The sequence below is a fragment of the Simochromis diagramma genome, unplaced genomic scaffold (assembly GCF_900408965.1).
Source record: "Simochromis diagramma unplaced genomic scaffold, fSimDia1.1 OVJJ01000816.1, whole genome shotgun sequence".
NCBI classification, from domain to species: domain Eukaryota; kingdom Metazoa; phylum Chordata; class Actinopteri; order Cichliformes; family Cichlidae; genus Simochromis; species Simochromis diagramma.
The window spans coordinates 19,283,757-19,308,678 of record NW_024386908.1 but is presented as its reverse complement, the minus strand read 5'-3'; the positions used below and the strand labels follow the sequence as shown (position 1 = coordinate 19,308,678).

Sequence of the window (24,922 nt, the reverse complement as noted above, 5' to 3'; positions counted from 1 at the left end):
TTCTTTGTAAATTCAGCAGACGGTTTGCTATTCTAACACAGGCTCAGTTTAACCTAGTGTTCGGGATATGGCAGGCTAAAAATCCAAAGTTGGACTTTTTTATTCTCACATTCAGCTCTGTCAAGTGAGCTGAGGAAAAGCTCTGGGCTGTAATCATCAGTAAAAGCATCTTATATTTGGTGTTTGGGTTCTTTGATGAGTCTAATTGATTGCATTTTGGAACAGGTCTGATTATTTCGGGTGGGTCTGTGCCTAAGTAGATTTTGAACCAAAAACCTAAAAGAACCTAAGAACCTAAAATTTTGGACAACCCCAAGCATGTTGGTCATTCAGTTTGTAAAAAGTGACATTACCTAGGAGTCCTTGGGCTCTAGACTGCTACATGCTTGAATTTAAATTATCACTATCCTTACTGTGAGCAAAAACAAAGCGCCAACATACCTCTAAGCGATCAGCGTGCAGCACAATAAAACGGGTGGCATTGATGCACTCCAGCTCAATGCTGACTTCTCCAGAGAAGGTGAAGTTATCCATGTAGACGGCAAGCCGCAGGTCGTAGTGCCGAGGCCTCACCGAGCCTGGTAATCGTGAGTTTCTCCACGGCTGGACCACCTCTTCGTCCCCTTTCTCCCCCGTCCTTTCCCCTCTGCCTCCATTCAACTTTGCAGACCCACCGGGGCCTCGGGAACTCGGCTCTCCAGTTGATTCATCGCGATCTCGTGCACCACAGTCCTCAAATTTGACGTTGAGCGCAACGGCTACTGCTGTTACGATAATGAGGGTGAGTATGGAGAGGGCAAAGCCCAGCACCAGGCGCTTGTGCACCGTTATGTGGCGCTCAGTGGTTCGAGGCCGGACCACCACTGATTCTGCCCACTGATCCGAGAGGCCACGGCCGTTCCGCATGGCTCCCGGGCTGCTGTCGTTTAGTCCCATTTAGCTTAAAATGTCACTAGAACAGCAAAGAAATAATCTCAAAGTTCAGCAGCAGAAACAGATTCTGATTCAAAAAAATATTCATTTATGCACAGGTCAGATTCCAGCTTGTTTACAGTAAACTTGATGTGATTGAATGTGTTTTGATCGTCCAAAAGATTCCAGTCTTGATTCAGCCTGTCAGCCTATCAGTCTGTGCTGATGAAACTCCAGCAGTTATATATCTGAAAAACTGAACTCTGACCTTGCTGCTGATGGACTGTTATGAACGTCCTTGAGTTCTGCCTAGATGTGAAAAATCAGCACTGCTGCACGTCTTACATTTCAGGCAACCAAACTGAAAAAACAGAAAAAATGAGATGGTCATGTGCGTTTTGGTTTTGCGGTGAACAGAAACAAAAAAATCAATGCTGCATGGCTCGATTTCAAGAGCAGTGAAGCCTGAGAAGGAGAAGGAGGAGAGGGACGGAGCGGAGGAGGTATGCCGTTGAGGATGTGGCTATACAGTGAGCGTATCATCCATAGACTGGAAATCAGCTGGGTAAGCTAAACACTTAACCACCACAAGGTATAAAACTGGGAATAAAGCCTTATGCTGTAAAAGCAACCTTATCTGGATTTCCTCTCAGATTGTAAATTCAAGTCAGATGGAAATCATCAGTTTGAACTTTAAAAACGGTCACGTTACCAAGTCAAAGTACCTCAACCAAAGTCTGAACGAACACAAGGGGGTTAAAGCGGCAGGTAGTTTTCCCAAGGTACGAGTAAAGTCAATTTGCTCTGAGTTAAAGCTCTTACACATCCGCAATAAACCATAAATAAATCCCTTTCGGACTATTATGGGATTGTCATAATGTTACAGTCGAAGATTATAATAACTTACAAGACATTAAGATGTGTTACAAGTCTCTTGGAGATTATTATGATTGCATTTAAGGTTTGGAATCAAATGAAGACTTAATCAAATCAAAGTCACACCAGCATATGTTCAGATCTTATTTTGAGTAAAATAAAGTTTTGAATTCGGATCTTTGTCAAGAAATCCAGTTTTTTGTCTTTGTTTTTTTTTTTTATTACAAGCTCGAGATTAATTTGTAATAACTCAGTTTTCTTAGGGCTTTGTCCCAAAGCAGAATACTTCAGTAATCTTGTTTTTAAAGTACAGTTTTGTAGTGACTTCTCTGTCACACAAACTTAAAGTTGCTGTTAAAAATTGAGGAAGCGCCTCCGTTTGACCCCTTTTCTCTGATGGATTTCAAATTAAAATTAGCTTTGCTGCTGATAAAGGTGTAGTTTAAAAACGGTAATAACTCTCTCGCTGCGGTCTGTGTCTATAGCACTCGCTTTCTCTCTCTCTCCTTTTCCTCTCCTGAGGGGGGTTAAGTGGATAATTTACGGCCAGCATGTGGGTTTATTTCACCGTGGAGGAGATAATTCACTCGGCTACTCCACGAGGTCTAAACGATCCCAGCTTTCCAGCTCATGAGCCTGACGGATGGAAGCTGGATTAAAACTGATTGATAACCCAGGATTGTATTGATTACATGGATGCCGCTCGGTGGGGACAGAAATCCACAGAAAGAGCTGAAAACCCCCTTTTTAAAATCCACCATCAATCAATCAGTTCCTTCAGTGAAATCACTCAGATATTGATCATGAAGGTTGTCCAAACATTACAGGTTCATCGGTAAATATTATAAGAAGAAAAACTCCTCTGGTTCTCCGGTAACTTCTCTTCTCTCGCCCCCGCTAGGAAGCGATGATCTCCGTGTCCGTTTTAAACAGCAGTCGGTCCCCGGGGTGGAAGGGTACCTCTCCGGGGGTGATCCGCTATTAGTCAGACTCACTTCAGTCCCGAGAAGGACCGCGCTTTCTCTGCTACACGTCCCGTTTTCCTCGGTAACCCAGATGTGAACACCTGCTTTATACCTGCGGGCTGTTTCTGCTCCCGGGGAGGGGGCTGAGGTTACCGTCGGTCAATAAACTAACCCTCAAGTCCACCCGGGACGGTCCCGGGATTCGTTACACCACCGTTAGAAATCCATTAAGTGAGTGTGGTGTGGAAGAAATCCATCAGGGACATGACGGGAGTTCACAGATAAATGCCAGGAAGCTGTTATTGATCCGCTGGCACATGTGGGGATCCCGTTAAACCGCCAGAGACCAGATCCAGCTCACACCGATGGGATTAAACACCGGACCCGTTAATAATAACAGTAATAACAATAACGGGCCGATCGTTTAAAGAAGAAGAAAAAAATGGACTAAAAAAACAAAAACGCCGGAGGTCAGAGTCAGCACCGGGGACGGTGCACGGAACGATCCTGGAAAGCACCGTTAACAAATCCCACTCAGCACCAGGTCCTGCACACTCCAAAGTAGAATCAGACCGTGCCGGGTGGATTATCCCGCGTTAACGCCGGGCACGAGCCCCTCCGGTGCTCCTTTAATAAACCCTATCTTCCTCAACTTTTTCAGCCCACGGAGAGCCGCTGCTCCTCTCTCTCTCTCTCGCAGATGAGGATGACGGTGATGATGATGGTGGCGGCGGCGGTGATGAAACCTTCCTGTTTAGCATCCCTTCGTGCACTGAAGAAAGTGACGCTTGGTGATGGAGGTGAGGAAGAGTCTCGTGCCGCCCGTTCAGCAGTGAGTACGTTTGCGGTGTGCGTTTCCACTTGAGCACGAGCTGCTGCTCCAACCGAGAGGCACGCGCTGACCGAGGGAGAGAGAGAGAGAGAGAGAGAGAGACCGAGAGGGAGGGAGGTGGGTGGGGGTCTCAGCGTGTGAAAGCTACACCTCCCCAGCGCTGTTCAAATCTATTCCGCTGTTTTCTCCTCTGCTAGCTCTGGATGACGAGAAACCAGACAGAAGAAAAATGAAGATGAAGCAAAGTAAAGGTTCTCTGTGTGCCTCTCTTTGGTTTTACACGCATGCAGATTTATCTGGCTGTGAAGTAACTGAGCAGTGGGCACCGGGGCCTTTCCTGTGCAGATTTCTCTCTAAATGAATGTGTCTGCTGAGATTAGTTTTTCATTAGTCTCTTTACTTCCACTTGCTCTTATCTGCACTTCTGCATTTCAGTTATTCCACTTTTAATGCCTGAAACTACATGTACACATAAGCTCTTTATAGCACAGTGGAAAAGAATTTCCAGACTCATTCTTCAGAGAAGACAAAGCGCACATACACAGACACAGACACACACATATACACATGTTCAAAAATCACACTTTTTCCATCTCTAACTGAGGGATTCAATGTGAAGCTGTAGACTCTGCAGCTGAACAGCTGGGCCAGATGTGGTACCGAAGAATCCCAGCACACAGGGCTGAAGTAACATTGTTGCTCCAATAAAGCTACATGTTCTTGGTTGTGTGTTGTGTGCAGTGCAGGTCCAGGCCAAAATTCAGATCATATTATAAAGAAAGCAAACACACGTCTTTGTTTTTTATTGGAACACCTGATGGTTGTGCTCAGTCAGCTGTGCAAATGTCTACTCCACGCACATAGACTAGTATCCCCAGATGCCCTTTTTAAAAATATATATATCAGCAAGAGATTTATGACATTTTCAGGCATCTGCACAGTTAGTTTAATTTGTTGGTTTGGTGTATTTATTTAGATTAGGTGTCCCTCTGACCCTTTGCTCACTGTTGATCAGGCTTCAGAGTGAGAGGTCTACATGGTAGTGTGAGACGCCCTCATTTCAAGGGTTTCTTTTTCTTCTCACAAGCAGGAAGTGTTATTGTTTTGTGTGTTCAATTGACAGAAGAATAAAAACTTGGCACCAAAAGGAAGGAAATTTGTTTTTGGTTGATTGTTTTTTCTAAGCAATATATCTTATTGCATACCCTGTTTACTTCCCCTTAAACGGTGCAACATTTCTAAGGAGAAATTTGTGAGTTGAAAAACTTGCCAAATCTTCTCTGTCAATTTTCAAAGAGCTTATTCTGTGACCAACAGAAAAGCTGATTGAAGAATGGACTGCCGTCCCACAGCAGTGTGTGACCAACCTGGTGACCAGCATGAGGAGGAGACCTCAATCATCCAGTCAATTAAATGACACCAAACAAAAGACAGTAGCAGAATAAAAAAAATAGTTGACCAAACAGAAATTTTCTCACTTTTCGTGCTGATTTTTCAGAACAACTCTTTTTTTTAATTGCATAGTGGTGAGAGACGGGTGGAGGGCATTCAGTAAAGGGCCATAGGTCATATTTGAACATGGCCGCTGTGGCCATGCAGTATTTGGTCACCTGCTCACCCACTGAGCTAAACTGGCACTTGTGGAACAAATCTGTTGTGGAGCTAATGATGTGGCTAATTTAATCACAACGTGTTCTTTGGCATGTGTGCTTTCATGCACTGAGTTATGATATAAAAGAGCGAACAAGTGGTCAGCCCCATTGGCCAACCAGCAGGGTAACCGTTGTTAAGGGTTGGTGTTAAGGGGCTTCTCATCGTAAAAATCCATCTACTTGCTCACCTGGAAATTGAGAAAAGCTCACATTGGCAGTGATTATGTTGCCTGTATTTGCTTGAAGTTGCAAAATTTTAATCCCCCTTTGTGGTCGCTGGTTGCCATGTTGTTGTGAATAGCTTCCGGTGTGTATACACCTCAATCCTATTATTAGCAGCATTATTCAGCCTGATTGACATGAGAATATGTAAAATGTCCAAGAAGACATCAAGACCATGTAAAATAAAGATCAACAAAATTAGCATTACAGCAAACACTCGATGTTGTATAACCATCGACAGACTGTCTTTTCCCAACACCCAGTCTTGGTTGAAGAATCATTGTGCCAATAGTGTCAGCATTACCTTGAACCTTTGATAGAATAAGTCTTCCTACCTCTTTCTAGAGGTAACTGTGGCTGCTCGTCATTACACCTACATTCTTCCTGTTGTGCCACTTCTGGAGACTCACCTAGAGTGTTTTACCTCAGAGCAGTAGAGAATTCTGGAAACTGGCTTGAGAGTTGATCTAGTCAAAGAATTGGACTTTAGGGGTTTTGAAGAAACTGGCCTGACAACTCAGCCTGTGAGACGATTTGTGAATGTGCCTGTGGGACAGTACCAACCTGAGGCTATTTCTTAAAAGACTGAAGACTGACCTGTGAGAAAAGAGAAATGTGAGTTATTAACCAGTACGGGTGGGTTTTTATAATCGATTCATCGATTAAAATCGATTCTGGCTTGGATAACGTAAAATCGATTCATTAAAATCCTGAATCGATTTTTTAATATAAATTTATTTTGCCTGAAATGCCAGAATCTCTGGTGACATCTCACAAAATTTCAAGAACCACCAAACAGTTAAGACAGTAAATGAGAGCAGGTACACGGATTCTGCACATAGACTTAAACACACAGCGCGACCCGCGGATCAGAATCAGTTAGATGTAGCCTTTCTCACGGTCGGGGATGAAAGCCGCTGATTCTGATCTGTCGGCGGGTCCGCGCTTTGTGTTCACGCCCTTTATGCACCGATTCTAAAGCTGTTAGTTTGATCTCTCTCCAAACAATATTGACTGAACCAGCAGCAAAAGAAGATCTAAAGGGATGTGTCCTCTCGCCACTGCTCTACTCCCTCTACACTTCAGACTGTGTGGCCACCCATGGCTCCAACACCATTGTGAAGTTTGCTGACGACACAGTGGTGTTGGGTGCCATCTCCAACAACGATGAGGCGGCCTACATGGATGAAGTGAAGAATCTGGCATCGTGGTGCCAGGACAACCACCTCCAGCTGAACGTCAGCAAGACCAAGGAGCTGGTGGTGGACTTCAGAAGGGGTCAGCACAGAGACTACAAGCCCATTATCATCAATGGAGCTCCAGTGGAGAGGGTGCAGTCCTTCAAGTATCTTGGTGTCCACATCTCCTCAGACCTGACATGGGCTGCCCACATTCAGGTCCAGACCAAAAAGGCTAGGCAGCGCCTGTATCACCTACGACAACTGAGGAAGTTCAGGGTCTCTCCAAAGATCCTCAGGATTTTCTATACAGGCGCTGTGGAGAGCATCCTCACACAGAACATGACATCGTGGTTCGGGAACAGCTGTGTGAAGGACCAAAAAGCTCTCCAGAGAGTGATCCGTACAGCAGAACGCTGCTGCAGGATTGCTCTCCCCCCGCTTCAGGACACCTACACCAGGAGATGCCGGACTAGAGCAGCGCAGATACTGAAGGACCCGTCCCATCCTGGCAACAAACTGTTCCAACTTCTGCAATCTGGTAGAAGGTTCCGCATCTTCCGGGCAAGGACAGAGAGACTCAAGAGGAGCTTCTATCCCCAAGCCATCCATGCCCTAAACACACACACCCGCCCTCTCACATCATCTATAATTGACTGAGACAGGACTCTTCCAGACACTAAGCCAAGGCACAATGTACATTTCAATTCCTTTAATTTTAAATATGTTTATATTGTCTATCCTGTAAAATAGTCAGATATCTATTCATATTAATGTACAGAATTCACCTGCTTGCTGCTACTACTGCACATTCACCCAGTGTATATACTATATGTGTATGTATATATATATATATATATATATATATATATATATATGTTCCTCCTCTACACCCCCCCAATTTTTGCACATGTCGAGGAGCGTGTCAGGCTACATTTCACTGTGTGTTATACTTGTATAACTATGCATGTGACAAATAATAAAGAACCTTGACCTTGACCTTGATCTTAAACACTTCACATAAGCATCGTCATGAATTCACTCTGACTTTTACTGTTTTGCTTCCACCGCAATGCACAGCTCTCTCTCTCTCTCTCTCTCTCTCTCTCTCTCTCTGTACTTCAAGAACAGTTTCCCTTTCTTCATTATTCGCTTGCTTGTTACGCACAAGTCTACTGTTGTTTACAGCGCTGTCGGCCGCTGTTTTTTTCCCTTTTACATTCTTCCGAAAAGAAAACCTCATTTCTGCTGTTCAATACTGAACAAATTTAAACTTTTTAAAATTATTCAAAATGCAAAACGCTTAACCGTGTCTCTAATAAAACCGCTGTAACGTCAGAGGTAATGTTCATATGTTGATTAATGGTTTTCTTTCGTTTTTGATGTACTGCAGAATATTTTTATAAAATCCCAGGCCAGGAAAATCACCTTCATGTTTTTCTGTGTTTTATCTTCAGCTACTTTGACACAAAGGCATCTGCTGTGACGCTCACACCTGTGATAAAGTCTTGCGTGTGTCAGCTTCCTTTTTATTGATACAAAAATATGTAAATGTACTGATCTGAATAATAATATTTCTGACTGTCAAAATTTCCCAAAATTTCCCAGATTTAAATCAAATCGAATCGAATTAAATCGAATCATGGATCTAATTGATTCGGGACCTTTATTTCGGTGCTCTTTTTCCCCTGAGATGTCATACACTTTGAATTCTAGCCAATCATTTTACCTTTCCAAGGATAGTAGGCGGGCCCAGGTACGTACGTTCTTTTAGAGCAGAGCTACAGATTAAAAATGCCCAAGGCAAAGCGGTCAAAGTCTGGCTGTACTTCACAGCAAAAGAAGCAAACTCAGCAGCCGACAACAAGTGCTTTAAGGTGATACTGTGCAAAGGAGGTAACACCTCGAATCTGATGAAACACCTGGCGACGCATAGCGGGGTTTTTTTAAAGAAAGAAAGAAAGAAAGAAATGCGCCGTATTTAATAGCTTGCTGCGAGACCTCACACCGAGCACATCTACTGCGGGTGTGGGGCCTGTTATCGGACCCGGAGTTAGCAACATCCCCCAAAAACCCGAAGATTAGAGTCCTGGCCCCTAGCCCTGCCAGTCTAGCAGAAATGACGACGGATGATGATGACAGCAACAGCCGTTCTTCTCTGGGTGAGTAGCTTAAGGTGAACTAGCAAACATCATCATAGCTACATGCGGCTGTCTTCTTGTTTGATGGCAGATACTCCCTTCACCCTGGCCAAAAAGGCTAAAATGACCAAAGAAAAAGTGGGAAACAGCTAAACATGAGAAGTTTTTGGATAAAGTTTGTGTTTTTTTTCCATTGTTTAAGCACTGCTTCCAGCCAAGAGTGATACCATATATCCCCTATAGCTGCGGAAAAGGCTAACATTGTTATCTTTTTACAAAAAAAACAGCTAAACATGAGAGGTTTTTGGACAAAGTGTGTGTTCTCCATTCTTTAAGCACTGGTTCGAGTACCGTTTAAGCACCGGCATGTTTCAAAAGTACCGGTTTGGTACTGGTATCGGATAAAATCTAAACGATACCCATCCCTAATCCCAGGCCAGAAAAATCACCTTCATGTTTTTCTGTGTTTTATCCTCAGTTACTTTGACACAAAGGCATCTGCTGTGATACTTACACATTTGATAAAGTCTCACAAGTGTCAGTTTTATTTTTATAGATATAAAAATATGGAAATGTACTGATGCATGATCTGAATTATAATATTTCTGACTGTCTGAGGCCAAATTTCTCCAATTCGATTCGTATCGAATCGAATCACGGATTGAGTCGATTCGGAACCTTGTGAATCGGAGTCGAATCGATTCTAGAAATCAGTGACGATACCCAGCCCTAATAAACAGCTTCATGAATGGAAATACAGATGGGTTTACAACAAGGTGCAAATCACAGCTTACACTCAAGAAGAAGGATAGATTAAACAGAAAACAGCTAAAAGAGGTGGCAAAGCCCTGGGGAAGAAAATGAAACCAAGATGAACTTGTACCAGAATCATGGGAACAGAACTGGAGAGAAACGGTTCCTGATCAGACACACCACATCTTCTGTTAAAGTCTGGTGGAGGTGGCGTTACAGCATGGACACATGATCTGTGAACTGTACAGAGCTGACTCTCTGCTCAGACTCACCCAAATGCTGCAAAACTCAGAAGAAGGCACTTCACAGGGCACATGGATCCAGCAAAAGAAACTCAATAGGGATTAAAAAAAATGTGTCTTTGTCCAAAGGACACATTTTTTATGGACCTAATTGCACAACTGTGGTGTCACTTGTTACCTACAGCATTTGCACTTCAAAAAATTGTTCCACAAATATACCCCACTGATGCTTAATTGAAGCATTTTCCTTGAGCTAAGCAGACAATTAAGTCTCTTGCTTGAAATTCGTATTCCTAAAATGAAGTTATAGCACTATTTCCGTTTAAGTAAGGACATTGCTTTCATGTACAGTGTCCACCCCTACATTGATCACACCTTCAAACTCATAAAATTAGAATCACAGGTTCCAGAAAAGGTTTGATCGATTAGAGCCTCCTTGGAGAGTGACAGATAGAAGGTGTCTTATTTAAATTTCTGACATTGAGGCTCTGCTGTTCTCTTTGCTACTGAAGTGTGTGGTGTCATTATGCCAAGATGTAAAGAGCTCTCCAAGGCCTTCAGAAAAAAAAAAGATTGTGGATCCCTGTGAGTCTGGCAAGAGATTTAAAATGTCCCTTTTGAAATGAGCCATTGCCCTGTGAGAATTCAAATGACAGTCAATTTGTGCTTGTACTTTTCCAGCAAATTCATACTTAAAGCAGACTGTTTAATGTAAAAGGAAGTTTCCAATACCCCACCTTGACTCGCAGGACCTGAGGTAGCTCAATGCCGATTGCTGTCAAAGGGCTTCCTTTGTAACATGGGCTGTATATAAAAGATAGATGTAACCACTGTGACAGCAGGACTTTGCACTTAGCATGTTGGGTGCCACTGTGGTTTTTGTAGTTTTACACAAGACAGATACAAACCTTTTTCACACCAGCCTATTAATTAATGAAAGACCAAGACAGACTTTTAATTCATTTGAAAGCCTGATGCTTAACATTGTCCACCCCAGCTGTGAAACTCAGAAACCAGTCTTACTTGTTATCATCTATCGTCCACCTGGGCCTTACACAGAGTTTCTGTCTGATTTCTCAGACTTTATATCTAATTTAGTTCTGAGCTCAGATAAAATAATTATTGTGGGTGATTTTAACATCCATGTAGATGCTAAAAATGACAGCCTCAACATGGCATTTAATCTGTTATTAGACTCAATTGGTTTCTCTCAAAATGTAAAAGAACCCACCCACCACTTTTATCACACTCTAGATCTTGTTTTAACATATGGCATAGAAACTGAACATTTAACAGTGTTTCCTGAAAACCCTCTCCTGTCTGATCATTTCCTGATAACATTTACATTTACAATAATTGATTACACAGCGGTGGAGAGTAGACTTTATCAAAGTAGATGTCTTTCTGAAAGTGCTGTAACTAAGTTTAAGAATATAATCCACCCACTGTTATCATCTTCAATGCCCTGTACCAACACAGAGCAGAGCAGCTATCTGAACGCTACCCCAACAGAGGTCGATTATCTTGTTAATAATTTCACCTCCTCACTACGTACGACTCTGGATACTGTAGCTCCTGTGAAAACTAAGGTCTCAAATCAGAAGTACCTGACTCCGTGGTATAATTCTCAAACACGTACCCTAAAGCAGATGACTCGTAATCTGGAGAGGAAATGGCGTGTCACAAATTTAGAGGATCATCATTTAGCCTGGAGAAATAGTTTGCTGCTTTATAAGAAAGCCCTCCGCAAAGCCAGAACATCTTACTATTCATCACTGATTGAAGAAAATAAGAACAACCCCAGGTTTCTCTTCAGCACTGTAGCCAGGCTGACAAAAAGTCAGAGCTCTTATGAGCCAACAATCCCTTTAACCTTAACTAGTAATGACTTCATGAACTTCTTCACAAATAAAATTTTTATCATTAGAGAAAAAATTACCAGTAATCATCCCACAGATGTAATATTATCTACAGCTACTCTTAGTACCATTGATGTTAAGTTAGACTCTTTTTCTCTAATTGATCTTTCTGAGTTAACTTCAATAATTACTTCCTCCAAGCCATCAACGTGTCTTTTAGACCCCATTCCTACAAAACTGCTCAAAGAAGTCCTGCCATTAATTAATTCTTCGATCTTAAAATATGATCAACCTATCTCTAATGATCGGCTATGTACCACAGGCCTTCAAGCTGGCTGTAGTTAAACCTTTACTCAAAAAGCCATCTCTAGACCCAGCAGTCTTAGCTAATTATAGGCCAATCTCCAACCTTCCTTTCATATCAAAAATCCTTGAAAGAGTAGTTGTCAAACAGCTAACAGATCATCTGCAGAGGAATGGTTTATTTGAAGAGTTTCAGTCAGGTTTCAGAGCTCATCACAGCACAGAAACAGCTTTAGTGAAGGTTACAAATGATCTTCTTATGGCCTCTGACAGTGGACTCATCTCTGTGCTTGTCCTGCTAGACCTTAGTGCAGCATTCGATACTGTCGACCATAATATCCTATTAGAGCGATTAGAACATGCTGTAGGTATTACAGGTACTGCACTGCAGTGGTTTGTATCATATCTATCTAATAGACTCCAATTTGTGCATGTAAATGGAGAGTCCTCTTCACACACTGAGGTTAATTATGGAGTTCCACAGGGTTCAGTGCTAGGACCAATTCTGTTTACATTATACATGCTTCCCTTAGGCAGTATCATTAGAAGACATAGCATACATTTTCACTGCTATGCAGATGACACCCAGCTCTATCTGTCCATGAAGCCAGATAACACACACCAATTAGTTAAACTGCAGGAATGTCTTAAAGACATAAAGACCTGGATGGCCGCTAACTTTCTGCTTCTTAATTCAGATAAAACTGAGGTTATTGTACTCGGCCCTGAAAAGCCTAGAAATATGGTATCTAAGCAGATTCTTACTCTGGATGGCATTACCTTGGCCTCCAGTAACGCTGTGAGGAACCTTGGAGTCATTTTTGACCAGGACATGTCCTTCAATGCACATATTAAACAAATATGTAAGACTGCGTTCTTCCATTTGCGCAACATCTCTAAAATTAGAAACATCCTGTCTCAGAGTGATGCTGAAAAACTAGTTCATGCATTTATTACTTCCAGGCTGGACTACTGTAATTCATTATTATCAGGATGTCCAAAAAACTCACTGAAAAGCCTTCAGCTAATCCAAAATGCTGCAGCAAGAGTACTGACAGGGACTAGAAAGAGAGAGCATATTTCTCCTGTTTTGGCTTCCCTTCATTGGCTTCCTGTTAAATCCAGAATTGAATTCAAAATCCTTAAATAATCAGGCCCCATCTTATCTTAATGACCTTGTAGTACCATATCACCCTATTAGAGCACTTCACTCTCGCTCTGCAGGCCTACTTGTTGTTCCTAGAGTATTTAAAAGTAGAATGGGAGGGCGAGCCTTCAGTTTTCAGGCCCCTCTTCTGTGGAACCAGCTTCCAGTTTGGATTCGGGAGACAGACACTATCTCTACTTTTAAGATTAGGCTTAAAACTTTCCTTTTTGCTAAAGCATATAGTTAGGGCTGGACCAGGTGACCCTGAATCCTCCCTTAGTTATGCTGCAATAGACGTAGGCTGCCGGGGGATTCCCATGATGCATTGAGTTTTTCCTTTCCAGTCACCTTTCTCACTCACTATGTATTAACAGACCTCTCTGCAGTGAATCATATCTGTTATTAACCTCTGTCTCTCTTCCACAGCATGTCTTTATCCTGTCTTCCTTCTCTCACCCCAACCGGTCGCAGCAGATGGCCGCCCCTCCCTGAGCCTGGTTCTGCCGGAGGTTTCTTCCTGTTAAAAGGGAGTTTTTCCTTCCCACTGTTGCCAAAGTGCTTGCTCATAGGGGGTCATATGATTGTTGGGTTTTTCTCTGTATCTATGAAGCGCCTTGAGGCGACTTATGTTGTGATTTGGCGCTATATAAATAAAATTGAATTGAATTGAATTGAATTGAATAAGATTTTTATATATCTTTTCCATATGGGTTTTCCCCATCCACAGGTCCACTGGTTCCCTTGGGTTCAGATGAAGTAACTTCCATCGTCAGTTGATGGTTACAAGGGTCACATCTGTGTTCCTGTCTGTTTTTTGTGACTGTGAAGACTAGTCTGGAGAATTTACATGAGGCACAGGCAGTGACCTTCAAGAAGTATAACAAGAAGGACTAGTTGGTCATTAGTGTCCATAACAGAGTACAACTGAGGCACAAAATGGAAGACAAGGACCGATTTGCTGTTTGCAGTCAGAAAGGAAAGGTAAAGATTTTGATGAAACAGAGCCTTCCCATTATTACATGGAGTTGGTGGGCCTGGTACACAGACACTGAAGCATCTCTGGCTTCATTAGACTGCAATTCACTTGCTCCAGCTTCTCATCCAAATCCATTCTGATCACAAAAAAGAAACATGGCCAGGGGTTAAAACCAAAACTTGGATCTTCTTTTATACAGCTTCTATAGCTGTAGTATATTGTGAGAGGCATCTTTAACAAGTGGTCACAGATATTTCCACACAGGTAGGCATCTGGTAGATTTCTTAGGTACATAGGTAATTTAGCTAAAATGTGTTTGAGGGGCTTTAATTTAGTCACTAATGGCATCAAACTTGAAACACTATGCAACAGCCAGGGGTGCCGAAAGTTATTTTGGATCCTGGCAAAATAAAATAAAGATCACTTTGGGCACCACATTAATAGTGCAAACCACACTAGCCCAAAAAATATTACACTGTGCAGATATGGGTAATCGTCTGCTTGGATGAATACATTTTTTGCTTTTTTGCGAGGCTGGTGAGATATGTGCTTTTTTTTTTACCTTTTAAAATTTTTAATGATGATGTTATTAGATTTCTTTTTACATTGGTCGGTACCTTAAACCAACTACAGATAAAATATACATTAACTTTCTGGAGGGAAGTAAATTTAAATTCTCATTTATGAAATGAGACACAGGCACCTGCATGAAGTATATGTTGGCTAAAATATCACAAACACATTATTTTCTGTTGGAAATGTTGGAAATCAAGCAGTTTCGTTCATCTGAACTTCATGATGAGTTTAATTTCTTTTCTTTTTCTAAGCCATCTTACCTTGTTACAGCAGTGCATCAGCTAGAAGCGCATGCACCTGGACCAAACCAAATCATGAAATATGAAGGGGGAGGCGTGGTCACAGGCAGACTAGACTTCTTTTTTGGGGGGTAAAAAAAACAACAAAACCAATGCTAGGAAACAAATATGTTTGTAAGTACCCTGTGAAGAAAGCCTTTTTTAATGGTGATAGACAAAGACTTACTACTTTTTATGTCTTTTGTCACAGTCTGAGAGGCAGGCCATGTGAAAATAAGAGTGAGAGGACTCAAGTGCAGACACACGGGAATGAGGTGGGTGTTAACAAAATGCAAGACTTTATTATTAGCTGAACACTACAAAGCAACAACGAAGGGGTAAACTGAAAACACTAACAAAACCTAGACTTGGAGAAGCAAAACCAAAGAACACGAGGAACATAGAAAATATTACAAAAACCTGAAACTGGGAACGCACAAGAGACATCGAAACATCGAGGAGGAAATGCAGAATGAAAAACCAGGGATGATGAACAGACGATCCAACGAGGGACAGAGAGAAACACACTATTGCTTTGTCCCAGTTCAGGGGCTCCATCTTTCACAGGCCACATTTGAAGGCTGATTACGTCACAGGAATGCGATGAAGGCTGTCTGAATTCGTAGACTCAGACAAATGCATCCTTCACTTCCCTGAATTTGAAGGATGGGTCGGGTTTTTCCTTTGTGGCCCAATCTATCCCAGAATTCATAACGCAGCCAGCCAATTCCAGTTTCCAATAATGGCAGCAGCTACTTAGTAGCAATATTCCTCTTATTACTCTTTTCAATACTTTAATAATTCAATTATTATTTATAATATTTTCATAATAATATAAAAATACTTTTCAAACGTGGTAATGGCGGAGGAGCGCTGGTAAAGAGTTTGAAATATTACTCTTTCTGGGTCACAAAATACACTTTTAACATATTTTCAGGTGAGACTGTAGCTGTGTCAACTTCAAAGATCTGCTCAAGTGCTCCAGTGTTTTCGTAGACGTCTGTTCCCCACCAGCTCAATAGCTGACCGGGTGGTTAAGGCTCACTAGAGCCAGCGAGAACACTTTTAGGAAGACTTTTAATAATAAACAACACAAAACACCAGGTCACATTGTTTTGTGTTGTTTATTATTAAAAGGCTTTACTTTTATCTTATTTAGAATCTCTAGTCTTTGGTAGTCTGGGTTGGTAACCCAGTGACATCTTTATTAGTTTTTCCATTAGTTTTTATTTGTTTTGTCCATGTATAGAATTTAAAAAAATGTTTCAGGAAATGAGGTTTGGTATTTCCTAAAATGTGAAAATGAAAAAAGTGTCTGTGCAGGAACAAACTCCGGTTCCTCTCTAATCATCAGCAAAGCAGAACTGGAACGTCTGTTTAAAGAATGAAAATAATTTTTAAAAGTTTGAAAAAGAGTGAGATCAGTAGCCGTATGCCAAGGCAACAGAGCAATAATTAAAAGTAAATACCACAAGAACAGTTAGAGGTGCAGACTTGCTGAAAAAAATTTGATTTCTGAAGAGGAGTGAAGGCTTTAAAATGGGAGTCAGGTAAGTAGATACAGATACACAAGGTTCCCCCTCTGCAGTCATTTTTAACAGTTTATTGCTTGAAACAAAAGGTGTCTTCTTTGTCCAACAAAAGGACAAAGAATGTGAAATATTGTGTGTTATTTGTGTTATATTCAAACTTCTGTCTGATTAAATGTGGACTTTGTAGCTGTCTCCTCTGAGCATTGAAGTCCTGGGTTCAACCCCAGTGCTCGTGGAAGCCTCAGTGATGAGAAAATATTTTTAAACTTGTTATCCAATGAGAGGGGGACAGAAATTGACAAGTGATGGACTGACTGAGCACTGCGGAAGAAGAATATTGACTGATTTCGGTGACCACACACTCACACAACTGCACCCATGTTAGTGATTGATATCCACGCATTACAGAGTAATGCTGTAAGAGGTAATCTGTGGATGTTATTCACCAACCTGATTTTGTGTCAACAGCTCAATCCAGCATGATCCTATGAGATCTTCAGTTTCTACCTTTAGACTTTTGAAGCTTCATTTCAATAATCAGGAATGGTTTTAACGAAGCTGAACATTTTTCCTTAGTTAGTAACAGAAACAACAGTAGTTAGTTGTTGTAAAACAACCCTTTACCATTTATAGTAAATTACAGTGTACATGTATTACAATATCTTACTCTAGGTATTGCAGTATATTGCTATTAAAATGACAAAAATAAATTGGGTGAACCCAAAAGAGGCTAACGGGTTATCGGCAGTACAAACAAACAAACAAGGATGTTTTCTTAAAAAAATACATTCTGCATTAGTCTCTCCTCTTTTCTAATGGTTACACTGTAACACTTATTCTTGTCTGAATTCCCATTTCCCAGGGACAACTAAAGGGCCAGATATGGCCTGCAGCCAGTGAAATGCTCAGGTCTGGTCTAAACTCAGGGGGATCCTTTCCTACTGTCTACCGTTGTTGGACTCTGCTCTGTTACGTAGCTTTGCTTGAGTCTAAATGCCACATAATTTATGACTCTAACTCTGTACTTATTTCAAATAATCTCTAGGCACAGAAAGTAATATGGGGATACTTAAAAAAATAAAAATAAATGAGGGCATGAGCACCCTTTGGTTTTGAAACACTTAGAGTTTTTTACATTTTGCTCAGAGAAGTTATCACAGTTCCTCTGGAGATTTAGTCAGACTCAATATCTTCATGTAATCTCTTCATATTGGCTCCATATTAAGGAGATATGGACTCTGTGGGAGGCACACCATCTGTTGAAGGTATCCTTGGCTGAAGATGAGCTCATTGTCACAATGAACTTGGGACCAATCATATGGCTCAGTGATGGGACTGTCTACCTAAAACTGTAGATTTTAACAGTTACATACTCTTGTGGAGTATGTAACTGTTAAAAGTATGGGAATTTAGCTATGTAAAATTCAACAGGTTTTACTTGTACTTCAGTCTATTCTCTGAATCAAAAACTTCACAGAACGTTGGAATAAAAGTGTATATTCACTGCCATTTGTCTGCAAGAGAAATTAACTGTTTTAAACATGTGTTTTTGTTCAGAAATACACCGACTTTGATAAGCACTATAAAAATATTCATCGTTTACATAAAAATATCTGACAGTAAATCTCATTGTAACCTGTGCTGATATTAACCATCATGTAAATACCCCATCATCTTCCAGTTCACGGTCCCTTTGGTAACCTGCCAATTAAACCTGGCCGGTCAACCTTCCTGCCTGGTGGAGTGCTGAAGGTCAGATGTTCCCCTGCTGTTACCAAGGTGACACTGACAGACGTCCAGCTCATCACAACTCAGAACACCAGCTGTTTCATTGGCTATTGATACAGGCTGCCGAGCATTTGATTGGCCATCACATGAGCCATTAATTTTTGCAGCGATTGGAGTGTCCCCGCCCATCTGCCTCTGGATGTGCATGTGTTCAACCATGAATGTCCGAGTGGGAGCTTTCAACTGCAGCTGCTTCCATTTCAAACTCTGACACTCATGTGGTAAAAGCACATGTACATGCGATATCTGTCAGGTTCACGTCATGTTCAGCGATGCTAACTATTCGTTTTTATCTCTCTGCCCGTCAGATGCTTCAGTGGTCCAACTTGAAGTTAAAGGACAGGGATGTAAGCCACAACTCAGCTGTCTGTCCAACACTTCTTCTCCAAAACAAAAATTGCACTAAACTGTGAGGAGTATGAGGATATGCCAGAATTTTACCAGAATTTGATTACTGAACATGAATTTTCATACCTTTGGGGATTCATTCACTGCTTAGACTCAGGAACTCAATATCAAGAATTAGATCTCAATGAAATACAGCCAAGAATGAGTCCACCCAAGATGATAATGTACTGTCGAGCTCCAAGTGAACAGAGAAAAATGGAACATTTCATACTGTATGGTAATAAGGGACAAATTAGCTCTGTAGTGACATGTCAGTGGACAGCAATAGAACAAGTACAAATTTGTACTTAATCAAATATACTTGAGATGCCAAAGTACTCGTTGTACTTTACTATAGAAAAGGACAACAAGGTGTCCAGAGGGCAGGTCCTCCAGGTGTGGACCTGCCCTCTTTCTTTCCCTCCTCTGCCTGTGACGCTTGTAGGGTTAGGGTTGGATTTAGTCTTAGCCACAATCCAAACAGGCAAAAATTGCACAATGTTACATTTCATATCAAGTCTCATGTTATCAAGTTGCATGCAAAGTGACTGAACCCAAACCTGAGTTGCCGATGATCTAGTGGAAAGGCTGAAAAACATCTGCTCTGCAAAATATCATTATATTGATGGAAGACAGAACATCAGTACGGCTAGAAAATGAGTCAAGCTGAAAGGGTAATTAGATAGAAGGCCCATCTGTAGAGGCAGAGAAATGTTAACAGCTAGTTTAAGCTCAATTATGAGAGCCAACTACTTGTGCTGTGTCTGTACTGTAAGGTATGTGCATGTCCAGGTACAGGAAGCGCAACTATGGTTGTACTGCATGCAGGAAGAGTCAGAGGAAGAATCTGATTCTGAAAAAAAATGCTTCATTTTTATTAGCCTGTCTGAAGTAAGGATTCCCACAGGCTATTGCTAATAGTCAAACTCAGCCTTATTACTAGGAGATCAGCTCATGTCAGTGCTTAAGACTCAGTTGATATTGTTGCTAAATGGAATCACTTTGTGTCAGTTTTAAGTCAGTTTTGCCTTCCTGCAGTTGCTGTGTAGTGGCTGCAAGCCACTTTGCAATCCATCTCCACACCATCAGTGTCAAATCCAGCTCTAGCTTCACTGCCAAATTTCAATTTGTCAAAATAAAATAAACATTTTGCAGCATTTGTCCTGACTGAGCTGTGGATTGCACAGAGCAACATGTTTTTTTATTTTTTTTTTATTTAGTGATGTATAAATTTCCATTTGTAGCACAACTGATCAGAATTTAAAAAGAAGAGGATCTGGGGAGGAAAGGTGTCCAAATAGCTGATCCTGCATGTTGCTCCTTCCAGTGGATAAACTTGTTTTGTTTGCACTTCCTCTCCCATATTGCTTTAGAATAGTAGCCTGTATTGTAGCGCTCAGTGCGTACACCCTGTCGGACACACACAGTCATTCTGGCATTGCATGGCCAATTAGAGTCCTATTTCAGCCAACTAGATCAAGGTGGAAGACAGCGGGGAAAGGGAAAGAGTGAGCAAGAGAGAGAAGGAGAGAGGGAGCTCTAAGTGGGCGGCACACTCTTCTGCCTCAGGGAAGATTGGTGTCAAGTGCAGAGAACACACACACTGGGCAGAAAATGTAATGAATGTGTATCACTTGTTAGGAAGAAAGAAGGTCTGCATGTGTGTGTGTGTGTGTGTGTGAGTGGTCTCTGCACTTGACACCAATCTAGCAACAGCAGCAGAAGAGAAATAAAAAAGAGAAGCGAGCATGTCGGTGGGAGAACAGACTGCTGAACGCACACAGATCCAAACATCAATATTTCAAAATTCCTTGAAAGCACAAATCCATCCATGATTCATAGTCGCACAACATGAAAGAGATAGCGATGCAGATACAGACTGATGGCGCATCCTGTGGTCAGCGGTGCACTGAGTCACTGAAGGTGTGTGATGTATGTCTGGTGGATGCTGTGCCACTGGAACACCGAGTGTAGCTTATAGCGTGGGGGTTTTGTAGCTGGAAATTTTACTCCCTGCACACCGTCTGGATTACACCGCTCCTTTGATCAGTCACTGCTGGTTTTAGTGACTGAAAGAGCAGCACAGCATTCAAGATGATCAGCTGTTGTCAGCAACTGACTGATCTGGCTTCCGATAGGTCGCTGACCCAGCCAGCAGCAAATCCTTACTGCTTAAAGCATTTAAACCCAACAGAAGGGTCCAAGGACATATGGCCTTATGATGGAACCCTTCTGGGTTAGTCCTAAAACCTCATTTACGGCTAGTGTCTCTGCTCAGCAGGTTGTGATCTTGTCAAGGCTTCTAGCAATTATTAGCACTTATTTCAAGGTCTTGGATAACTATTATTTGGTGTCTTCATGGGGCAGCTTGCCAAATGACCCAAACACCCCCGCAAAAAGCGAGAGGCTGACTTTCACTGCTATCTTGCACCACTCATCTCATCTTTACCTGATATTAAATCTTTATCTGCATGCAATTGTGTGCTTATATTTATATTTAGTCCTGATATTAAAATATTTATTTCCATTGTGATTGAGTACTGACGCTGTGGGTGCTTTCTTTTATCTTTTTTTCCATGCCGCTGCATATTACTTTTGTCAGGCTCACGTCAGATAACAGGAGGAGATGAGCTGTTTGACCTTTCAGCTGCTTACATGGTTTTCACCCTGGACTACATGCGTTCACACCTTTCCTCCTGTCTGGATGAGCTATCCTGATGGAGACTGCATACTAATTACACTACAAATTAAATCCTAAAAAGCTGCTTTGATTGGTTGAGAATATTTTCTTGAACATGAAAAAACACTCAACCTTTAGACACTTCCAAAACCTGTTTGAAAACCCATTTTCATTTGTTGGCTTTTAAATCAGAATGATCTCTGAGTATTTTTACTCAGGTTTCTATGTTTCCTTTCTTATTTTCGGTCATTTTGGCCTCTTCTTTATGTTATTTGATTATTTTAGATGTACACCAGTTTGTTCAATTTTTGTTGTTTTGTATATTTATGTCCAATAGCAAAAATTTGACTTGAGCAAAGAAACAGAACAAAATAAAACAGTAGTGGACTGAAGAGGGGAACTTTTTCTGCAAAGTGTGGGACCTGTTGAGTCCAGAAAATAGATCTGCCAGTGGAGAGGAGTGACTGCAATGGTGTAACTATAATAGAATATATTTTTGGTGCTTAGCATCGACATGAGGTTTTTCTTTCATTAAATCAACTGCAGAACACAATGAGGCTGATATAAAAAAGGGACTTTCATGCATTTGTTCCACCAGGAATACACACTAAAATATGAATGTGTATTCATAATCCAAAAAAACGAGAAAAAAGTTCCTTTGGATAAACAGTCGGTCATCACTGTAGTTCTGGATAAAACTAATGCTTATAACAAATCTTTAATAAGAATGCAGCTAGAGAGATCATCCTAATATCAGTAAATTAATCTTTATCTGTAAACGTAGGACAACCCACAATACCACAATAGTTATGGAAAATAGTTGAAATTGATTATTTCAGTATTTTTACATGATTTATATCAAGTGTTTATCGGATCCTATTTCAGCCTCTTTGTGTCTGAAACTAAGGTTTTGATTTTTTTACAGAGCTGAAATTTCTTTTTAATTATTTGAGGTTTTTACTGGGTCCACAGACTCTTTAGGAAAGATGGCCACCATGACATCGCTCATTGGCTAGCGAGTGACATCTTGTTTGACGCTCAGTAACTAAGGTTTGATATCAGACTTGACTGGAAAACAGATGAATACTGCAAACTTAAGCTGAAGCGTCCACCTGCTTTATCCACCTTTTCAACTCCAATGGGGACGTCATGATTTATAAATAAAGTTTTTTCAGTTTTTTAAATTGAGGAAGCTCAATGAGGAAAAGAGTGCAGGGTCAAAGCGCTTGGCTGCAGGCTTCATGTCTGTAAGCCACGCTCATCTTTTCATCAGTCTCAGTTCAAACCCTCAGGGAGATAAGCATCAAGTCAGTTTCCATCTGAAATGAATCGCATAACCTCGAGTCCCAACAAATGGTGTTGGACGTTTACTTGCAGACTGCAAATGGTGGCAACATTCAGGCTTAACAAATGATTAGCGCTCCCAGATGAATTTGCGAGTCCTGCAGGGCTCCCATAGGCTCAAACATGGGATGAAGGCCATTTGTTTTGACTAGTGTCAAAATTAATAGAGGAAATGACACAAAAACTAATGATCCATGAACAGTGTGGCGTGAATGTCTCCAGCTCCACCTCACAGACGACACAGACAAACTCCCTCACTCCTCCATCACTCTGCCTTTGGAAACCCTTAATGTTTGCTATTACATCATGTCCCTCCCAGTGCTGCCACACAGCTCATCACCCATACCTGACCTCAGCTTTTTGAGTGTTTACAGGCCAACAGCCTCACAAAAACAAAGGTTTGTTATGCCTTACCATTTCTGAATCGCTGTGGCAGGAGCCTTTGTGGGTGATGCATGTGGTTTTCCAGCTTTTCTTTGCTTACCAGAATGCAAGCTCTGTCTGACAGATTCTGTCCCACAGTCTGCACTTTGGAAGAGGGCTTCAGTCTGTCACCACTGTAGTCCACCTGCTCCCTACATAGCTTTTTAGTCAACATACAATTAAATATCTGAGTACATATCTGTGATGGTCTGATGATGCACAGCTAAGTCTAACCCAATCCTCAACAGGATACTGGAAATCTTATGTATATTAAAAGGTTAACTGTAGACATATCAACCCCTTTTTCCAGGGACAAGCACATACTGGTGCGTTGCATCCCTAGTTTTCTGATTAGACACAGCACTTGAAAAACTGTCAAGTTTATATTTTGGATCTTCACATGAACAAAAAAATCCATGGTGTATATCACGTAGTGCACAGCCATGCCCACAGCTGAAGTTTCCACGAGTAATATCTGAACACTTCAGAAAAGAATCGCTCTCAGTTTCGGGGTGGACATTAAATTTAGGATCATGACTTTCTCATAGTGAATAATCGAAACCACGCAGCAACATACTAATGACTAACCTCTGGCTGTGGATCAGTCGGCCTCACCGCAGTTCCTTAAACAGACATGAAAAATGAATCTATCTTTTTTTATGTTCAAGGAGATTTATTTCATGTCAGTGAGCATCTAGTTGTTTTTGTAGAAAAAGCAGTGTCACCATAGCAACCAGGAAAACAAAACTTTAAAAAACATGGTAACCTTTATATTTTAACCTAAACCGTGATTTTTTTTTTTTGCTTTAGAAACATGTAATGTATTTAAAAATGATAGATGTAACAAAATGTAACATGTATCACTCAAACTTAGGTCTAAAGCATAAATGTTAGAACAACTTTCTCCTGCACCACCCACCCCAAACTGTGAATGTGGATATTTCTTACTTTACCTTGCAGACTGCAGTAGATGGGTATCAAACCATCAACCTTCTGATTGGTAGAAGACCCTGAGTCACAGTTCTATCTTCCGTGTGCTAATTAGTTTGTATTACCCTAACATACAAGTACAACAAATTACAGCAGTGCTATATATATATATTTTGGGTTTTTTTTTCCTGGAAATCCTTCAGTCAGAGGGTCTGTGTTTAGATGTCAATGAGGTACCCAACTTCCTGTTAACTTCTAACTCTGCAGTACCCTCTTTCACGGACACTTGGATGCTACTTCTTACTTAGACCGAGGGTTTAGACCATTCTTGCGTCATTGCTCATTTGCTTTGGGGAACTGAAGGTGCATTTGGGCCTGGAAGTAGCTGATAATGTCAGACTTACAAGCAGGTGGATTCTGGTTGGGTGAATCTCATTGGGTGAATGGCAGGAATTGATTTAGAGGAAACAAACAGCAGCTTGGAGTCAGGGACTTATTTTAGGATTTTCTTTTATTTCATCTTTTGTTCTGTTTGCTTTTTTTTGTACCTTGTTCTTTTTCTGCCTCTGCAGTCCCAGATTGCTTCAGAGACCAAAGAAGAGCGAGTGCTGCAAACTGTGTATTTGCACAATATGTATGTTTGACGGCTCACTGTACAAATGTAGAACAGATTGCTTCTCTCGTCTCTTTGATAGGTGTATCTGTCTATGCCGTCGGTTACCTTCTCATTTATCTGCACAGCAGTGTGTGCGTGCGTGTTAAAGTGTACTAAGCTTACAGTAAATGTGCATGTGTGTATTTGTCATTCTGTGTTACTCATTCGCACGCGGCCTCTGACAGCCATTTATTCGTTCAATCTGTCAGGTGTGAGCCTGTGCGTGTCTCACCATACTGGAGTTGTCAAACTGGTTTACAACAGGCAGTGT

General features: G+C 41.3%; 1 protein-coding gene across 1 annotated transcript in view; it reads right to left on the bottom strand.

Annotated features, from left to right (window-relative positions):
* The window catches only part of LOC120736018 (thyrotropin-releasing hormone-degrading ectoenzyme-like), a 258,235-nt gene extending 254,238 nt beyond the window's left edge, over positions 1-3,997 (bottom strand). Inside the window, exon 1 of the mRNA XM_040035942.1 lies at positions 442-3,997. Coding sequence (XP_039891876.1) covers positions 442-936 — 495 coding nt within the window. The 5' untranslated portion in view covers positions 937-3,997. The remainder of the gene's footprint in view (positions 1-441) is intronic.
* Positions 3,998-24,922: the final 20,925 nt, after the last annotated feature.